At 52.4% G+C, this 18,050-nt stretch overlaps 1 protein-coding gene across 3 annotated transcripts in view; it reads right to left on the bottom strand.

Annotated features, from left to right (window-relative positions):
• PTK2 (protein tyrosine kinase 2) overlaps positions 1–18,050 on the bottom strand; it is an 81,876-nt gene that overhangs the window by 48,655 nt on the left and 15,171 nt on the right. For 2 of the 3 annotated variants that reach the window (XM_028132801.2, XM_054708715.1), the window contains 7 exons: positions 17,398–17,538; positions 16,647–16,724; positions 15,378–15,485; positions 13,910–14,027; positions 12,106–12,136; positions 9,178–9,230; positions 1,411–1,467 (listed from right to left, as the gene is read on the bottom strand). In XM_028132801.2, coding sequence (XP_027988602.2) covers positions 1,411–1,467; positions 9,178–9,230; positions 12,106–12,136; positions 13,910–14,027; positions 15,378–15,485; positions 16,647–16,724; positions 17,398–17,538 — 586 coding nt within the window. Of the gene's footprint in view, positions 1–1,410; positions 1,468–3,845; positions 3,864–9,177; positions 9,231–12,105; positions 12,137–13,909; positions 14,028–15,377; positions 15,486–16,646; positions 16,725–17,397; positions 17,539–18,050 lie in introns of all 3 variants that reach the window. The other variant, XM_054708716.1, reaches the window with a different exon arrangement.

The raw sequence follows: 18,050 nt of genomic DNA, 5'->3' as shown, positions 1-18,050 counted from the left end.
TGTCAATAATATTCACTTTATTAAATACTTTAACCATGAATATGAGTTAAAAAAGAAGAGGACCAGACACAAGGAAAAACTCCCTCCCTCCAGTTAACTCAGTGTGATATAAACAACACTCCCAAGTTCTATTTCACAAACTCCTTTATGATAACTCTTTTTTGTGGGGGTCTGGGTGAAAGCAGCCATTTGGGCATTTACTACTCAACTCTGGATAATAAATATACAAATAAAAATTTGGATTCTCTGCAGGAATGTGCAAATAACAAAATGACTAAACAAAAATTAACATTTTCCCAAATTGCTGCTGCAAGTCAAAACGTTCACAGAAGTGTGGCTTTCGCCCGCCTGTTCCACATCTCTCTCTAGTAACACAGGGGCTGAGAGGGCCCAGGGCCCACCTGGGACTGCGCATGCCTCAGCAGGCCGGCGGTTTTTCTGTATTTTGGTAACAGCCCCTCAATGTACATAGTAAATCTGAACGCGAGCATCTTTTAAGATATTTACACAACAGGGTAAAGCACCCAAACATGCTACAAATATGCACAGCTCTACTGAAATCAGGATGTCAACTCGAATTATCTAGGCCTCTGAGGCTGTAAGCCGGAACCATATGGGGCCTCTTTAAGAGGGAGGGGACAGTTTTAAAATGGGAATGACATTTCAAGGGCATCTCCAGTTCTAGGTCTGGGACTGCCAACTCCAAGTAGACCCGGGGCTTCCAGATCCTCCTCAGGCAGCAGGCAGCTCGGCAGAGAAGCGGATGCTGCTGTTCCCAGGCTGCGGGGGGTCAGCTTCCCACTCCTCCCACCGCTGCAGCGCTGAATCAGAGCAGCTCTTTGTAGCTGGTTAGTCAAGGGCAGTGAAGAACAACATCTGCCATAGCTGGTTTGCTTTGGTGGGTAGGGCGCTGGCCTGCGGACTGCCGGGTCCCGGGTTCAATTCCGGTCAAGGGCACATGCCTGGGTTGTGGGCTCGATTCCCAGTAGGAGACGTGCAGGAGGCGGCTGATCAATGATTCTCTCTCATCATTGATGTTTCTCTCTCCCTCTCCCTCCCTCTCTGAAATCAATAAAAAATGTATTTAAAAAAGAAAAGAAAAAACAACAATTCCAAGGGGAAATGCAAGTCACTGGACAGACATATTTAAAAATGAAATACAGATTTTTAAACTTTAAATAACACTCTATAGAGAGGAAATACTCTAATCAATAAAATCATACTATCACAGAGCCCGCAAGCAAGATGACACAAAGCCTGTAACTAAACTAACTTGAACTTGAGTGTTAGGCACATAAAGTGTGGAATTCTGGGGGTTGAGAGGCGTGTTGTGTCACAGGGAGAAGGACAGTGAGTGAGTGAAGCGCTGGCTGAGCCTGTGGCATGGGCGCCGAGCAGCGGGCGGCTTACTTGAGGGCATGGTGTAGGTGTCCTCTTCATCGATGATCTCGGCGTAGTCGTCCGTTTCTGCAGGGAAGGAGACAGGCGCAGCGGAGAGGTTACACGCCGGCCTCCGGGCCTGGGGACCCCTCTGCGCTGTCTGTTCTACACAGTCACGCAGCGGCTGCCCGAGTCGTCATGGAGGTGACAGTGACGTCATGCCCCACTACGTCAGAAGGCAGACCGCTTCTCAGAGAGCAGGCAGAGCTGGCACAGAACGCCCTTGTGGAGACAGAGAGACACGAGACAACCACGCGGAGCGCCAAGCCGCCACGGGCGCGCACGGCCGCCTCCCGCAGCCCGGCGGCACCTGGAAGACCACGCCCTGGTCTCCCGCTCCGCGAGACGGAGCTCACACACCCGACGGCACTCCTGAGGTGACACCGTGCTCTCTTGGGAAATGAGAGGGGCAGCCGCCTTCCGCAGGGTCTCCGGGCTGACTGATTTCCTTGGTTCAGGGGGAGGCAACCCAGATGGATCTCCGCTGACTTCCTCGCTCAGACCTTTGCAGAGCGCACGTGAAGGAGGGCATGGATCGAACAGCATGCTACAAGGAGTTCTTTTCTGAGACGAGGACAAGGACTCCAGGGTTTCCCCTTCCTCCTCTCCATGACGCAGCCACGGAAAAACCCACCACCACGTGCTGGGGAGCCACCGCGCCCTGGGGGACCGTCACCTCCGTGCAGGGACGGAAGCGGCCAGGGAAGGGCAGTCGGTCCTTGGGAACCATCGTCTGACGGGGGCTCGGTCTGAAACGGACCTGGCGGCTGCTGGAAACCCCAGAGAAACGAGAAACAAAGCTCTTTCTTCTCCGATGCCATTCATACTGCATTCCGATATTAAAATTATGGAACCCAAGGAAACGGAGGCCGTTTACACTCTAGGGTACTAGTTGTCCCACGCGGCTACATAATGATGGAGAGCAAACCTAAGAGTGCCCAGGGGAGTTCGTTCCTTAATTTGTAACCATCATTACAAGTTATTAAAGTAAAGAAAAAGTCAACTGGCAGAATGTAAAGTAGACAAACCAGTTCTCTTTAACACACTTATCAAGTAAATTCTATATGCAGGCAGATAATGTATGTTATTCTTACATGTCTCCCCTAACCCTAATACTACGTGCAGGATTGAAGAAAAATAATTAATCTACCCAAAGCTTTCAAGCTTTTATTTCTGTATTCCTCCCGCTTGTCTGTTCTCAGGGAATACTTAAGAACAACAAATTGTCATGATTTAGGCCAACGGCTTTGCTTTCTTGGTGGGAGATAGCTTAACAAAAGACACCCTGAAATGCAATGTGGGGGCAGAAGGGAGCCATCGGGCACCTGTAAGAAACAGGAGCTGACCATTTTGAAATAAACAATTTTTAAAAATGGGGACTTCTAAAACCTCAGACATTGTCATTGGAAAGGCTTGGTATCACAGTGTGTGGTAAAATAAAAATGATACAAAGACATATAGAAGGACAGAAAGCGGGGAGACGGCTCAGAGGTGAGGGCACAGGAGAGGAGCCTCTGCCCGGGATCGCCATGTCAGCGGAGGACAGCACGGGCAGAGGGGCGCACGGCGGCTGCAGCCTGAGACCTGGCCACTCATCTCGTGGTGGCCTCGGCTCATCAGCGGCCACACCTGCACAACAGAGCATCGCCGCGCACAGAACTACCCTGAGCGGAAGCCGCCCACCTGCCACTCCCAGGAGGGTCTGGAAGTGCGCTCGCTCCCCGGCTGCAGGGCCCCGGACGCACTGTCCCAGCCCCGCTGCCTTGAGCTCTTCCCCTGCAAGCGTCCCATCCCCGGAGCGGACCAAGATGAGAATGGCCGGGACGCAGCCGTTCATCGCCCCCGAGGAGAAGCGCGCCCTCGCTCAGTGTCCGTGGGTGAACTCTGCCTCCTCCGCACGGCGGGCACAGTGGACAAAGGAGACGCTGACGGGCAGGGAGACTTCCAGTTGACTGGGCGCTCTCCTCGGCGGCTTGGGCACCAGCTGACACCTCCCTAAGTGTTTCAGTGTGTGACTCTGATCCCTTCCTCCCTTCCTCTCTGCTCCCTCCCCACACGGAGCACGGCTCCAGATCCTGCACTTGGGGGGCAGTGTGCTCTCGAGGGGGATGCGTCTTGCTGAACGATACGTCTGGACCACTTTTCTACAACTTCGGTTTGGTAACAAAACCTGGAAGATACACCATGAATGTGTACAAGTCAATGTACCAGGGAGACGTGGTGAAGAGATGGAGTTCTCTCCATGTCGAAGCCCTCAGCCACTCCCGGGAGACGCGCGCTCACACCAGCATTCCGCACACGTGCTGCCACACAGAGCCACCTCCTGCCTTGCACTCAGTCCTGAGCTACATGACATCAGCAATAGCCATCTCACATTAGTAACATGAATGTAAAATAAACATTACCGTCCCCACTAACTTCATCTGCAGATCCAGGTGGCATGCAAAGAAAGGGGGAGGGGTGGAGAAGGGAGGAGAGGAAGGAGAGAGAGGGAAAACACTATTAAAATGACAAGTAAATCAAAGTGTAAGGAAAACAAAAAAATTACCCCCCAAGGTCTACTTCAAAAGACAAAGGAAAGAGGTGGCAGTGTGTTTACTTGACTTCAGGCACTGCTGTCAAGTTATACAGTTACTCTGCGGTGCGGCAGGGTTCAAGTCGGTCTCTACCTCACCGAACAAAATGAACTGGATTGCCTCTCACAATTAAGTGTTAAAATGGCTTCAGCCCCCGCCCCCCAAAGGACACATGGACCCGCTCGGTACAGATGAAAGCGAGGTGTCACTGGTGTGCGTGCTCAAGGGGAAGCAGGGCAGCCCTGGCCCGGGCCCGTTCCCATGGGGATCCGCCGGTGCTGGGAGAAGCTCCCGCTCCCTCGCTAGAGTCTGCTCTCCTGGACCCTCTCCACGTGGCCTGGCAGCCTCTGCTGCCCCGCATCCCTCCACAGCTGCCCGGAGCCCGGAAGCATCGCGGCGCACGGCCACTCCCTGCACCCAGCCGCATGCTCCGCCAGGAGACCCGGTGCAAACACAGCAGTGCGGTCCTGCGCTCCCACACCCCCCCCCCCCCCCACGGGGAACCGGAAGCTCCTTCTCGCCCTGCCATGCATTACACATCAGCAAACAGGCAAACAGTCTGCTATCGACAGAGCAGCCCAAAGACCTTTCCACAAACACTGCCTCATGTCGCTGCCGGGCGGGCCAGCACACACGCAGGCAGGCACCCGTAAAGATGCGCTCTGCTCGAGACCATCTACCGCCTCTGGGCAGACGCTGGCCTGGGGGCTGTGGCTAACAACGGCTGTGCAAATAGGAGAGCAGTACCCGCAGGAGGCTCGTGGGAACAGAAGAGCAAGGGGAGAAAGCGCCTAGGTTTCTGAGCCTTATGCTGGCAGTGACTCACTCCTTTGTAAAGAGGCGAGAGAAAGAGAGAAACAGAAACGTTATTTCAGTACAAAAGAAACAATTTTAAGACATAGCTATAAAATAAACACAAAATTGCAATACTTTGACTATTGACACATAATTTCTTACTATGATTAACTTGGGCTTGGAAAAAATTACTATTTTCACATGCAATTTCCTCTTCTAGCAAAGCTTAGCACTAGGTACAGAAACTTCCAGCAAGACATAAGGAGACTCCCAAGACTGCAGTCAGCCAAGTGAAGGCACAGACACCTTTACAAACAACAAAACCGAAACAAAACAAAACAGGATGAAAAGTAAAGACCAACACATGATTCCAGATTCTCGCGAACACCTAACATTCAACCACAAAGAAAACGATGCAGAAACTAGCCCATCAGATCCTGATTTGTGAAAGAGCTTTATGGGCAATTTCCCCCAAATCATCAGAAAGACAGACTCACAGGCCGTTTGTGTACACTGGTGATGAGGATGTTTGAATACACAGGTTGCAAAGCTCTCTACCCACCAGCATCATTTACGCATTCACTCCCTCATTCACATACTCACAGCTCATGTGAAAGTCAACTATCTCTAGAGGAGGCACCTGCTGGGTCCACAGACACACCGCAGCCCCCAGGAGCTCACAGCACAGCGAGAAACAGAGAAGAAACATGTGCAGTAGAGCCGGGCAACAGCAGGCACGTCACAGGGACTTCAAACAGGGGACACACAGCACAGCCTTTTCAGATGTAGCAGTGACATGTGACAGAAGAGGCATGAAAATTTAACCGCAAACCACAGGGACCCATCAAGAAAGATGAGAGGGGGCGGGGACAGCCTGGGGTGGAGGGCGGGGGCATGCTGGAGTGGGTCAATGGAGGGGGAAGGGGAATATATGTAATGCTTTCAACAATAAAGAATTATTAAAAAAAAAAAAAAAGATGAGGACGTCAGGTGTGGTTCCAGGGAGAGCCCAAGTCAGGGTCCAGATGGCAACAAGCTATGGCCATCAACAAGCCAGGAGCCTGGGAGGTGGAGCATACTTCTCGCAGCAGCGGGGGTTCCAAGGCCAGTCCACGTGGTAAGTGTGTCCTCTGACCTTTAGTCACCAGGTAAGTGACCAGGCCTCTCAGTCCCACTCCTTTCCTGACGTGATGGTTCAGTGCTAACCACATTAATTTGATCTCAGCCCCGAGTTCTGAAAAAACAGTCCTTCTGGCAAATCATCCCACCTGGTGGTCACGGGAACTCCAGCCCTCAGCAATGTTAAAAACCCGTGTACTCCTAAGGGGGCTCAGAAAGAGGAACCCACAGAACATCACCTGGGGAGGGAGGCAACTTTTTTTTAGAATCTGGTGAATGGAGGGAAAGAATCGGACAGCCTTTGCAGTAGGAACCATTCCTCAGTGTGACGGAGCAGCTGATGAGGGGAAGATGTCTTTAGACACAGCCCAGCTAAATAACCAACAAGGACATGGCAGAAGTCGCATGTCCTCCCGCTGCAGCCCTCATGGAATACAGGCGTGGAATGGAGGTCAGTAGCTGCTAAAGCCATCAGGACATGCTCACAGGAGCTTTATAACAGATGCATCATACATACCAAATCTATCGATTGCTCTGGATGTCGCAGAAAGACAGCCAGGTGGCAATGTGCATCACCCAGGATGTAGTCTTGTAAAAAAAAGCCAAACCACTGACCCCGACTCTGATCAAACTTTTCTGGATCCTAACGCCCAGCTCAGAGGAAAGGCAGGAATACAGGGGCCTGAGAGCGATGCACCCAGCATGACCTCACAGAGACGGAGCAGCCAGACCGGAGTGTGGGAAAACAGCACGACACCACGCCTTCAACAAACAACTTGCCATCAGAAAAGGAAAGGCGAGGAGACCTGCCTGACGGCCTGGCGGACGGGAGAGGCAGCAGTGCTTGCTCCGACCCCCGCCAGCAACTGAGCGTGACCGGGCGGAGGGCAGGTCAGAGGGGGCTGCGCACCCACGGGAGAGGTGGTGTGAAGGAATGACTGTGCATTTTCTTGCAGCAGATATTTTTAAAAAGAGTCCTGAACTTTCAGACATATTTGTGGATGAAATTCGCCTTCGGTGCTTTAAACCAGCTGCGGGAATGAATACCGGTGTGGGGTGGAAGCTGCCAAGAGCATGATCAGCGGCTGCACGGTGTGAGTGCGGGAGGAGCGTACCAGTGCCACCCTCTCTGAGTATAATTCCCCACGAAAAAGTTTTAAAAACGACACACTCAAAAGCATGACAATATCCATGCATTCGGATGGTTTCTTGCTTGTAAAAGTATCAAATATATTTTTGTCTTGACTCATGCAGGCTGATTTTAATGAATTCCACCATTACTATGCAGCCACAACATGCTACACACCTGGGGGGAGAGGGGAGAAACCTTGAGTTCAAATTCTAAAATTTGCATTTAAAAGTTTCCAGCCTTCCTTTAAAGTTTTTCTCTTTCAAGAAAATAAATAATGGGGCCTTTTGATATTAGCAATACATTTCGCAAGGTGACACTTGGGCTTCTCGTATTTTATGAACAAGTTTGTAAAAGGTTATTAAAGTTTCCTGAAGCCCCCTCCCGCTGTGACCACATTTACAGCCCCTTATTACAGGCTCTGGCCTCTGGGTTCTAAGTTCTGCCTGCGCTCTATAATATGCACAAGTTTCATTAAAAAAAACAAAAACAAAAAACCCACTTGGTAATTAGGCTACAAACCTCCTCTAGGCCCAGAATAATGTGCCCAAAGCAGCACACTGTTCTCCATCAGACTTTTTGTGGATCTCACTCATTTTTATAGAGAAACCTGGTGTTGATGTCAAAGGTAACTCTCCACACACTGAGCACCAACTGCAGCTTCTTACTCAGGACCTAGTCATGTCTTCCTTGGCAGTGAAGTGTGAGTGAGGGCTGCCAGCGTCTCCAGTGTCAGGAGATGGCTCTATTTCCCGACCAGGGACCCAGCGGGAGCCAGACCCCCCGAGGGCCTCCAAGGCCCTTGCCTCAAACCTCCTAGAAAGCGGCCAGAACCAATCACAGGGAGCGGCTCCCAGGGATCATCCGGGAGGCCACGGACGCTCACTTGGCTCCGACTGCCCCTGCCTTTCTCCTTTCCCGCTACCTGAACGCATTCCTCTAAGTCCCAGCACAGAGATTCATTTAAAAACATCTGTCACTTGCTGGCCACCCTGCAGCCGGCAGGCCTGGGACGCCGCCCACCAGCACAGCTCCGCTCAGGCACCCCACCCTCCGCTCCACCCTGGCGGGAAGTGCTCAGTGACTTCTGAGGGGGTGCTCGTCACACACACGCATCGCGAGGGTATCTTTGCTCAGCGTGCCAATACCGCACAACACTCCTGAGGGCCTAGAGGACGTTTGTGCACACAGAAGAATGAGCGATGATATGTGTAAGCTGGGAAACAAAAAGAAGCCGAGTCGTCAACTAGGCAAAAGCACAAAACTAAATTTCAGGAAAGATGGACTCAGGACAAATTAAACTAACAGGAACTAGGTTTCTCCTAAGTCAGACTGTCAGATACCAGAGCTGCTAGGAAGCTGTTTCATACGTTAGAAATGTGACATATATCTAAGAACAGATTACATGTGTGTGCAGATACATGTGTAGACTGTGTGTGTGTGTGTGTGTGTACATATATAATGTGTACTGTAAGGGAGCAAACTGGGTCCATCCAAGATGCTGTTTCTCCCCCCCCCCCCTTTCTGTTTTCACGTTTTCAATGGGGAAAAGGACACATGTATTTTGAAAACACACCAAGGCAAGTACACCACACTCATCATGCCAACAAATAGTTAAGATAGTGCTTAGCCATTATCTTAACTATAGTTTTTAAAAGCAATATTCAAACACCATTTTATGTTAATTGTGAAAGACAAAAACCATCTAAAAATGTTTCACATATTCTGAACTTCCAGAAACAATGATATACAAAGTATATTCTGTTGAAGTCTGCTGAACTGCAAAGATAAATTATAATGGCAACTCAAAAAGTAAAAATGTTCACAGTAGATATGATTAACATGACAGTAAAACTGAAGAATAACTTGGAATTCTATATAATCGTGAGTAATCTGGAATTATACATGTACATCTCATCTACAAAAAAAACTATGAGCCATACTCACACCTATTTAACGAAGGTAAAGTGATGAAGCTGGGTGTGAGAATGTCTTACTCAGGGGCTGCTCCGAAGGAGCGGTCGTAATAGAAGGAGCAGAACCTGCCACCTCCCACCGCACTGCTGGGAGCGAAGCCTGCGCAGCTGGCTCTGTGGGCTTCCAGGCCGAGCCCCTTACCTGACACGGAGACTGCATGTGTCCGCACGCCCTGCTTCTCACTGTTGGCCAGCCTGCAACAGAGAGGGGACTGCTGTGAGTGCCGTGCTCAGGACCAAGCGGCCATCACGCTTTCAAACCACACTGCGGCCATCAGGAGGGCCAGGCCATTTCCCGCGGAGACTCACGTTTCAGAGGACAGACTTTGGAAAAAATTGGATTCTACTACCCAAACCCTTAACTCACCAAGCTGCCTTAACCTTTCAGAGGTCAGAAATTAGGTGACACTGAAGGCTCTATGAGCTGGAACTGGATGTGCTCTCTAGAGCAGAGTCTGAAACCCGCTCAGGACGGGCCCCTGGCCCAGAGCACAGGCACGAGCAGGTGGCAGCGCGCAGACATCGCCACTCACAGGCTGGCTCCCGGTGGCAGGAGAGGCGCCACGTTAGCGGTTCACATGTCCTTCCACATAAAGTGCTGCCGAAGGTTTTAGTGACATTTAAAAAATGAAAGTAGAGCTCAGTTAAAAATGTTTGGAAAACACAGAATAAAGGAACCCTATAGTCTTCAGAAGTCAAAGTCACTTTGATCTTTTTACAAAAGAAACTTTTCCCAGACATGTAGGCTTTGGCTATGGGAGTCCTGGATAAAACTCTGCCTAGTATACGGAATGGCAACTAGGAAAAACTGAAACTTAAATAGCACATCGATTCTGAGAACTAGAAACAGTCCCTATGAAACTGTAAACCTGGGTAAGGATTGGTTTCTGCACAAAGCCATGGAGTTGAGCTCCATTTGTGGAATTCTCTACCTAAGACGGTGCCTTTAAGTAAGAGAAGTCTAGACAAAGCTGTTTTCCCACGAACCCCGCACCTCTGCTCTGCAGCTGCCTCTGCCGGGAGCCCCTGCCTGGCCGTCAGGGCGCGTGGGCAGAGGCTGCCTCGCCTTCTTCCGTCCCCTGCTGCTCGGGCCCGGGCCCCCTTCCCCAGGGTCTGCCTGTCTGTGGTGGAAAGTCACCTTCTTACACTTCCTGGTCAACGGCAACAACGGGGGCTGCTGCTCTGACGTAAGCTTGCTTTATTGTTCAGGTTCTCTAGTGTCTGTGACCATTTCTAACCTAGCACCTTCTCCACTCACATTTCCGTCTACTCTTATGCCTCCTGTGTGTTAATCCTCAAAGTCATCCTTAAAGACTTTCCACAACTCAAGATACTCTGAGCGTTAGTTCCTGGCCTGATATGGGACATGAATAAATATTTATTAAACATCGAGTTTGTGAAGCACCCTGCCTAAAAGCTAAGAGAAAGCTGCCCCGCCCCATCCCTCCATTCACCCACACACATACTGTGCCTACTGTGTGCCAGACACCGCCCAGGGCTATGACACAACATGACCCTGGCCTTCAACAAAGTCACGGGGGGTGGGCGAGCAAAGCGATGCTGTGCGAGTGTGAGGACCACGGTGAAGTCGGGTGTGTTGTGGGAAAACGCACAGGCCGCTTCCAGGACGGGCTCACGGGAGGTTCCCAGAGGCAGGGAGGGAGGTGGGTGAGACCTGAGCGGTGACCAGGCCTGGCTGCGACAAGGGGGCTGGAGGAAGAGCATTCGCAAAGGCTGGCGGGAGCGAGAGGGTGGCATTCCAGCAACTCAAAGTTCACTGCAGCTGAGCACAGAGTGTGGGGAGTGGCGGCACGAGGCCGGTGAGCGGGCAGGGGAGTGACCACCCGGGGCCCAGCGGGCTTAGGACGCTGGCATTTATCCTCAGAGCCACGGTCAGGCAAGGGCTTGAATGAGGAAGCGCCCTCATGCTGGATGCCGACAATGGACAGGACAATGGGCAAAGCTGGACCAATGGGCAGTAGGTGAGCAGACAAAAAGTTAACCCACAGGCTGGGCTGCTGTCCTGAGGCGCCTGTGGCTGGTGCTGGGGACCTGGGCTCAGGAGGGGAGAAGAGCGCTGTGCCTACACGGCACCAACAACACGGGTCCTGCTCCAGGCCTGCTTCCCTTCGGGGAGTCCGGAGTTCTAGGCCATTCCAGGCACAGAGTGTCTGTGCCCAGGAGCCCATAAGAACCACGGGCACTGAGCTCTAACCAGCCTCCTGGATCAACAACCCTCCCATGTTCTCATTGCTGCTGGAGGAACAGGGGGTGTCCTGCTGAGTGTGCTGGGAGAGCGCTCTTGGGAGCCTGTCCTGGTGTCCTCCGCACGTCACCCCTGTGCCCCCTCCGTGCTGGTTGGGCTTGGTGTCCTTTTGCTGTGACTCTGACACAGAGCTCCACTGGGGCCGCCCAGACAGAAGAGAACAAGAGCTGAAAACGGGAGGAGCCGTGGGCGGCGGTGCAGTGGAAGGAGGACAGTGGGGGCAGAGCAGGGGGTGCTGGGTGCCCCTTCGCCCCAGGCTCCAAGGGAGTGCTCCTCCGCAGGCCCGGGACTCTGGCCGCCCGCTAGACTGCCCTGTACCCCAGCCTCAGCTGTCATCTGGTCACCAGTTCCCAGCACAGTGGCTGAGAAAGAGACGTCATTAAGTAAGTTCTTTAGGCATTACTATCAATTTTAAATTTTTATACATCAACACATTGACTATGAAATTAATGACATAAACAAGCAAAAAAAATGAACTTAAGTTACTTCATAATTTTTAACGTTCTCACTTGTCAAATAGCCAGAACGGTCCCTCTCTCCAGGTTCCTAAAAGACCAGCCGTGAATGACCGTTCACCCGTCCCAGGCTCGCCACTCTGCCTGTCCTTGAGCTCCCTACTGAACGGAAAGCAGCTTCTCATCAGACCCTCACACATCACGTGACCACAACGGGCTCGATTTCCATCTGCAAATGCTTGCTAGGCCCCATTGGGAAGTGTGGCGGCCTGGCTGCCAGGCCGGGGTAAGGAAGCAGTGGTTCTCAGTTTCTAGCCAGTGGGTCACACGTGCACACAGCAGCACTTACTTTGGTATTGATGGCAAAGCCCGTTCGCCTTCTGGGGAAAAAAGAAAGACAATGGTGAGGTTCCTTCTATTCCTTTCGGAAGATCCTGCGTAGAAATCAGGGCTGAGAAGGAGGAGTCCCATTCCAGTATCTCAGCAATAGTCCTTTAAAGGAAGTTCAAGTGTGAAAGTGACAAAACGATGAAAGGTGTCTTCCCAGGAGGCTCTCAAAGACCAGGTGCCTCATGGTCCCAGGAACACTCCATAACAAAGGCCTGGACATTCCACATTTTTACATTTTGATAAATGAGCTTATTAGCAGCAACCAAGGTTCCAAATGATTCCTGTGCTACACACGTGTGCACACAAACTGCTCCTCCATCCCTGGTCTGGGGCTCTCTGTTCTCCTCGTGCTTTTCGTGTTTGTTTGTTTTTTAAACATATTTTTTATTGATTTCAGAGAGGAAGGAAGAGGGAGAGATAGAAGCATCAATGATGAGAGAGAATCATTGATTGGCTGCCTCCTGTACCCCCCTACTGGGAATCAAGCCCACAACCTGGGCATGTGCCTTTGACCAGAATTGAACCCGGAACCCTTCAGTCTGCAGGCCAACGCTCTATCCACTGAACCAAATCAGATAGGGCAGTGGTTGGCAAACTGCAGCTCGCGAGCCACATGCAGCTCTTTGGCCCCTTGAGTGTGGCTCTTCCACAAAATATCACGGCCTGGGCGAGTCTATTTTGAAGAAGTGGTGTTAGAAGAAGTTTAAGTTTAAAAAGTTTGGCTCTCAAAAGAAATTTCAATCGTTGTCCTGTTGATGTTTGGCTCTGTGGACTAATGAGTTTGCCGACCACTGGGCCAGGGCTCCTCAAGCTTTTCTATCCTCTCCACGGTAAACCCAGCCTGCTCACGTGGGCACACCCCACCCAGCCCTTGGGGACTCTCCTCTGGAGCCACCCTCGCCACCAGCTGCATGCGGGAGGGATCCTGTGTCCGCCTGCCACACAGCTGGCTGCTCTGTGAGGCCGACTGTGGAGCCACCTACCAGGCTCTAAAGTCGGTGTCACGTGTCTCTCACAGATGAGCAATCTCAAAGTCAGGGTCCCCAGAGTGCGTCCCGAACACACGGCAGCCATGGCAGCCAGGGGAACACAAGAACTGACACTGGGAACACGTGTGCACAGGGCCGTCCCAGGCCTTCACGCACACGGGAGCGGGGACCCTCCCAAGCCCAGAAGCCAGGCCACACTTTGTGCTCAGAGATGAGGCCGTGGCAGAGAGGAGGCGCACAGAGGGCAGCAGAGGCTCGGACTGGAGCCACAGGCGACTCACTTCCAAAGCCCCGTTTCCCGCTGCTCTCACCACGCGGCTGTCCTGCTGGGAAAGCTTTCTTTGACGTTCAGAAGCCCAAGCCTCTGACACATCCCTTCCTACTGCTTTGCAAAACCCACCACCATTTCTGAAGCAATACAGCCCCCTGCTAGGGCAACCATTCATCCTAATCGTTGCTTTTACCTCATGATTTATTTACATGAGTTAGAAGTGAAACTAAAAACAAAACAAACCCAGAACATTATCCCAAAAGTTTATTTAAAAGTACTAAGGTCACCTAGAGAACACGACAACACACCAGCTTCCTTTAAGCTCCAGTCACACCCAGCTCTTGGGCGGGAGCTGGGCCGCTTCCCTAGGAAAACCACAAGGCAGACTGACGGCTGAGTCACTCGTCCGAGTTCACGGTCAGAGTCATCGAAAAGGGCTCCAGGCTACGGGGTAGCTCGTCTCACAACTCGGTGGGAACGCACAAACGGACACAGAAGCTCACCTTTCTGGGGTCGGATGATGAAGGACTGGGAGGCTCCGTTCACCAGCCGGCAGTACCCATCGATCAAGTCGGCCATGTTCTCGGCAATGGTCAGGGACGGTGCTGTCACTGTCAGAGGCTAAAAGGGGAACAGACCGAGAAAGAGCCGCTATTGTTCTCCCCACAACCAGAGGGACAGCTGCGCGTGACATCAGACCGCTGGAGGCCGTGGAGACAGGAGAGTGGGAGTGAAACAGGCTTGTCATAAGGTTTGAGGGAAAAAGGGAATTTGATATTTAAGACGCTATTCCTAGACTGTGACAGAAGGCAAACCCAGACGAAAAAGGAAGCATCTGGAGACTCGCTTTCTAGAATACAAGGAGGTGAAAAAGTGTTTCCCTGCAGAACGCCTGTCCCTCTGGCACACTCTAAAGGCAGCATGCAGGTAACCAGGGGGCTAAAGTAGGGCTTATTTTAGAAACTACACCAACGTGGAGTACATTTTTATCAAGCATCCTTCATAGCTTTTCTAAATGAAAGGAAATTAGTAAAATATCATTATTCTTAAGCAGGTACAGCCATGTTTTGCCTAAGAGCTTAGACATCCCTCTTTCCAACAGAAAACATGCACTTCGATAACCTTCCTAACAACCTGCCACCGAGTGCCATCCAGGCGACAATCGAAGCTGTACTTGACTTTCAAAAACAGGCTTGTGCTACTTCACGTAGTATTTGCAATCCCCTTGTACAGGAACAACTTGCCTCACCTGCATCACCCCTTGTTCCTTGGGGAAAGCAGAGAACGTGTGAAAATGACAGTGCCTCACAAGAACATTTCTGAGCTATTTGCAGGAAATTTCCATTTGCGACAAGGAATCAGTATGTTATGGTGTCGTTGAACCCTAAGAATCAGTGCCTTTCCCAGAGCCTCAGAAACGCCCCCCAAGGCGCAGAGGCCTGAGGGCCGGTGAGAGGCGCTGCCGGGGCCGCGTGCACCGCGCACCACAGGGGAGTGGGTGAGCGCCTGACACGCTTCCACACACGCACAGTGTTGGTGCCGCGCTGGCCAGACCCTTCCACACGTGGGTGCTCCGTCCCCCTTCAGAAAGGCTCCCTTGGGCAGCACTGCCAGGTGCCACTCCCACGCCCAGCTGTCTTCAGTGCTCTCGCGGCTCGCTGATGGAGAACCCAGGTTCTGGGGCCAGACAGCGCGGTCTGGGAAATAACATTTACAGAATACATGTGTTTTTATACGATTTTAAGAAGTTGATTGCCTTGGTAATTCGCGTTAATCTTCAATCATCTTCACAACGATGCTCTCAATTGATTTTTAAATCTCTGTGTCCTGTTCTACTCTTGGGACATTTAATCACGATTATTTGTAATGTAACAGTGCTGAGGATCCATGGACACCTCACCCTAAAAACACCACGGCTTCTAAAATGCCCCTCCGCTTCCGTCTCCCCGCGACTGCGGTGAGCGTCCGTACCTCGGGCGCGCCCGCGATCTTGAGCTGGAGCATCCCCTTCCTGTCCTTGTCTTCGCTGTTGGAATACTGAATGGTCTGCACTTGATTGAAGTCGGCCAGATGTGTGGGCTTGGGGAAGAAGAGGCACACACTGTGGACCACAGATCAAAGACGACGCCGCGCATCCCAGGAGGCCCTCAGGCCCACCGTCCCGCTCTCCTGAGGACGCCCCCCCCCCCGACCCTGGGTGTGTGGGGGGGAGGGACGGTCCCAGCAGCACCAGGGGCTTCTCTCTCTGAGCAGTGGAGCCGCTGGAACCGTCTGCTCACTGCAGGGCCTGGGACGTGCCTGCCCTCTGTGCTCCTGATGGCCAAGGAGCTGGCCACGAGCCACGCAGGTACCAGACAAGGAGACAAAGAGGCGAAGGAAGTAGAAGGGAGTCCTTGACTTGGCTCCTCGCACCCGGGGAAGTGAGGGGGAGATGGAACCGTGAGAATGCCTGGTTGGAGCGGATGTTGTGCTCCCCTTCCCACAGGGAGGGGCTGGGCCCACCCACTCCCAGCACATCCTGAGCCGGCATGAGTCCGAGACCTCCAGCTCCAGGGTGGAACGGAGCTCGGGAGGCGGGAGGTGCCCAAGGACCTGCCCATGCAGACAGGCCCAGGGCCTGTGCTCAGCTTCCCGGCAGAAGTAACTCCTCAGGAGGCTGACGTGCCTCTCCGGTGGCCCTCAGCCTTTCACAAAGGGACCCTCTGCATGCAGTCAATTCCGACACCGTTACCCAAAACCTCAGCCTGGCTGAGGCCTCGTGCTCTTAGCACATCACAGGCTATCAGCTTCTCCTGCCAAGTGCCCCCAAAGCATGGGTTACACCCCTGGGGCGGAGCTGGAATTCTGGATCACCAAGGACCAAACTCAGCTTCCTCCCCAGCAAAGCGTCTTTACAGCTTTGCTTTCGGGCACAGGAGTCTTCGGAGAGGCCCCTGGGTATCCTCCGCGCCCCCTGCCCTGGCGTCTGGGCAGCACGGCCCCAAGGCTCACTCTCCTCTGGCCCAGGGGACAGGCGCCCGGGGGTTCCCGCCACCGCCCGGCGCTCTCACAGCTCCTTCACTGGCTTCTCCCTCGCTCAGTGACAAGTGTTCAAGCGCCACAGACCCAGCGAACCCCATTCCTTAGCTCAGCCCTCGGCCTGCAGCCAGCCCACTGCCCACGTCACACCTGTCTTTAGGGCAGGAACCCCACGTGAGGGGCGTGTGCAGCAGGGGCCGGGACGCCCCGGAGCAGACTTACGTTGCAGCCCTTGTCTGTGAGGTAGCTGATGCCTTCCTCGGGGCCGATCGCCAGCTCCACCGAAATAATCCAGCTTGACTTTTGAAGGGGAGACGGGTGAAGGCAGAGGTACCGGAAGGAAAAGAGCTATTTTAGACAAAGAGCCCGGGGCACATTAAAGGACCAATGGGAGGCTGGCTTAGCTGGCCATTCATCTGTCTAACCGAATAACACGAAGTATTTATAACCTCATCGATCCGCATCTCCCTAGCCTAGCCAGAGACTGCGCTCCCACCAGTGGGTCTGACGCTCAAGGCTGCTTGGGAAGACAGTCTGAACAGGGCAAACCAGCCCTTCGGGAACAGGTACCAACAGACTGCGCGGCTGGAAGAAAGAGTCTGACTCAGTGATGGCGAACCTATGACACGCGTGTCAGCACTGACACGCGTAGCCATTTCTGATGACACGCGGCGAGGATGAAACATTTCCTGCTCCTGAGGATGAAACATTTGCGAAATAATGTTTTTTCCTCTAAGTGACACACTACCCGAGTTATGCTCAGTTTTTTGGCGAAGTTTGACACACCGAGCTCAAAAGGTTGCCCATCACTGGACTAACTGAACACAGGCATGCTATCAAGAAAGGTGATTGTACTCCCACTGATTCATTTTGGGGGCCTTTCCCCCACATCCTGATGATGTTTAAACGTGACAAATTCCATTTCCATCAGAAACGTGGACAGACCCGGTAAGAAAAGCCAGCGCGCACTTACCCCGAGCGCGCACTTGAAGCACTCCTTGTCGAATCTGTACACTGGGGAGAGGATCTCGAAGAACTTCAGGATACTCTCCTCGCGGTTGAGGTTGGCAAACTGTCTGAACGTCTGCTGGATCAGCTTTCGCAGCGTTTTGGCCTGCACGACACAATCACAAAAACCTCTTCAGCGTCGAGAGCGAGTCAAGAGCCCGGCAATGCCAGCTGACTTCGAGGAAGCGGTCTTCCGTGCCACTCAATGCACCTATGTCACAGCTTTGCAATGTCATCCTCGTCGGAGCTGTTTCTTTCTAAATAGCTATAATAAAATACAACTACACAGAAATACTATCTTCACCCCTTTCCAGTGTGCAGTTCAGTGGCTCCGAGCTTTGTATCTTAGACAGAAATGTGTAGGGTAATGCTGGTTCATTAGAACATGTAAGGAGTAAGGCATTAAAAACATGCCCTGCCCATGACAGGGACCTGGCACAGGTGAGGAGCCGCGGACTCACGTGCCCATTGCTGGGGCAGTCAGTGCAGCCTTTCTGAAGGACTTGGCATCTCCCATCAGAAACCTTAGGAAACCACACTCTTGACCCAGCCTGGGAAATCCGGGCATGCCGGCTGAGGATGGTCACAGAACGGCAGGCTTGGCACAAAGAGGCTCTG

Source organism: Eptesicus fuscus, chromosome 19 (genome assembly GCF_027574615.1).
Source record: "Eptesicus fuscus isolate TK198812 chromosome 19, DD_ASM_mEF_20220401, whole genome shotgun sequence".
NCBI lineage: Eukaryota > Metazoa > Chordata > Mammalia > Chiroptera > Vespertilionidae > Eptesicus > Eptesicus fuscus.
The sequence above is the reverse complement of the archived record's forward strand: the minus strand, read 5'-3'. Positions and strand labels throughout refer to the sequence as shown.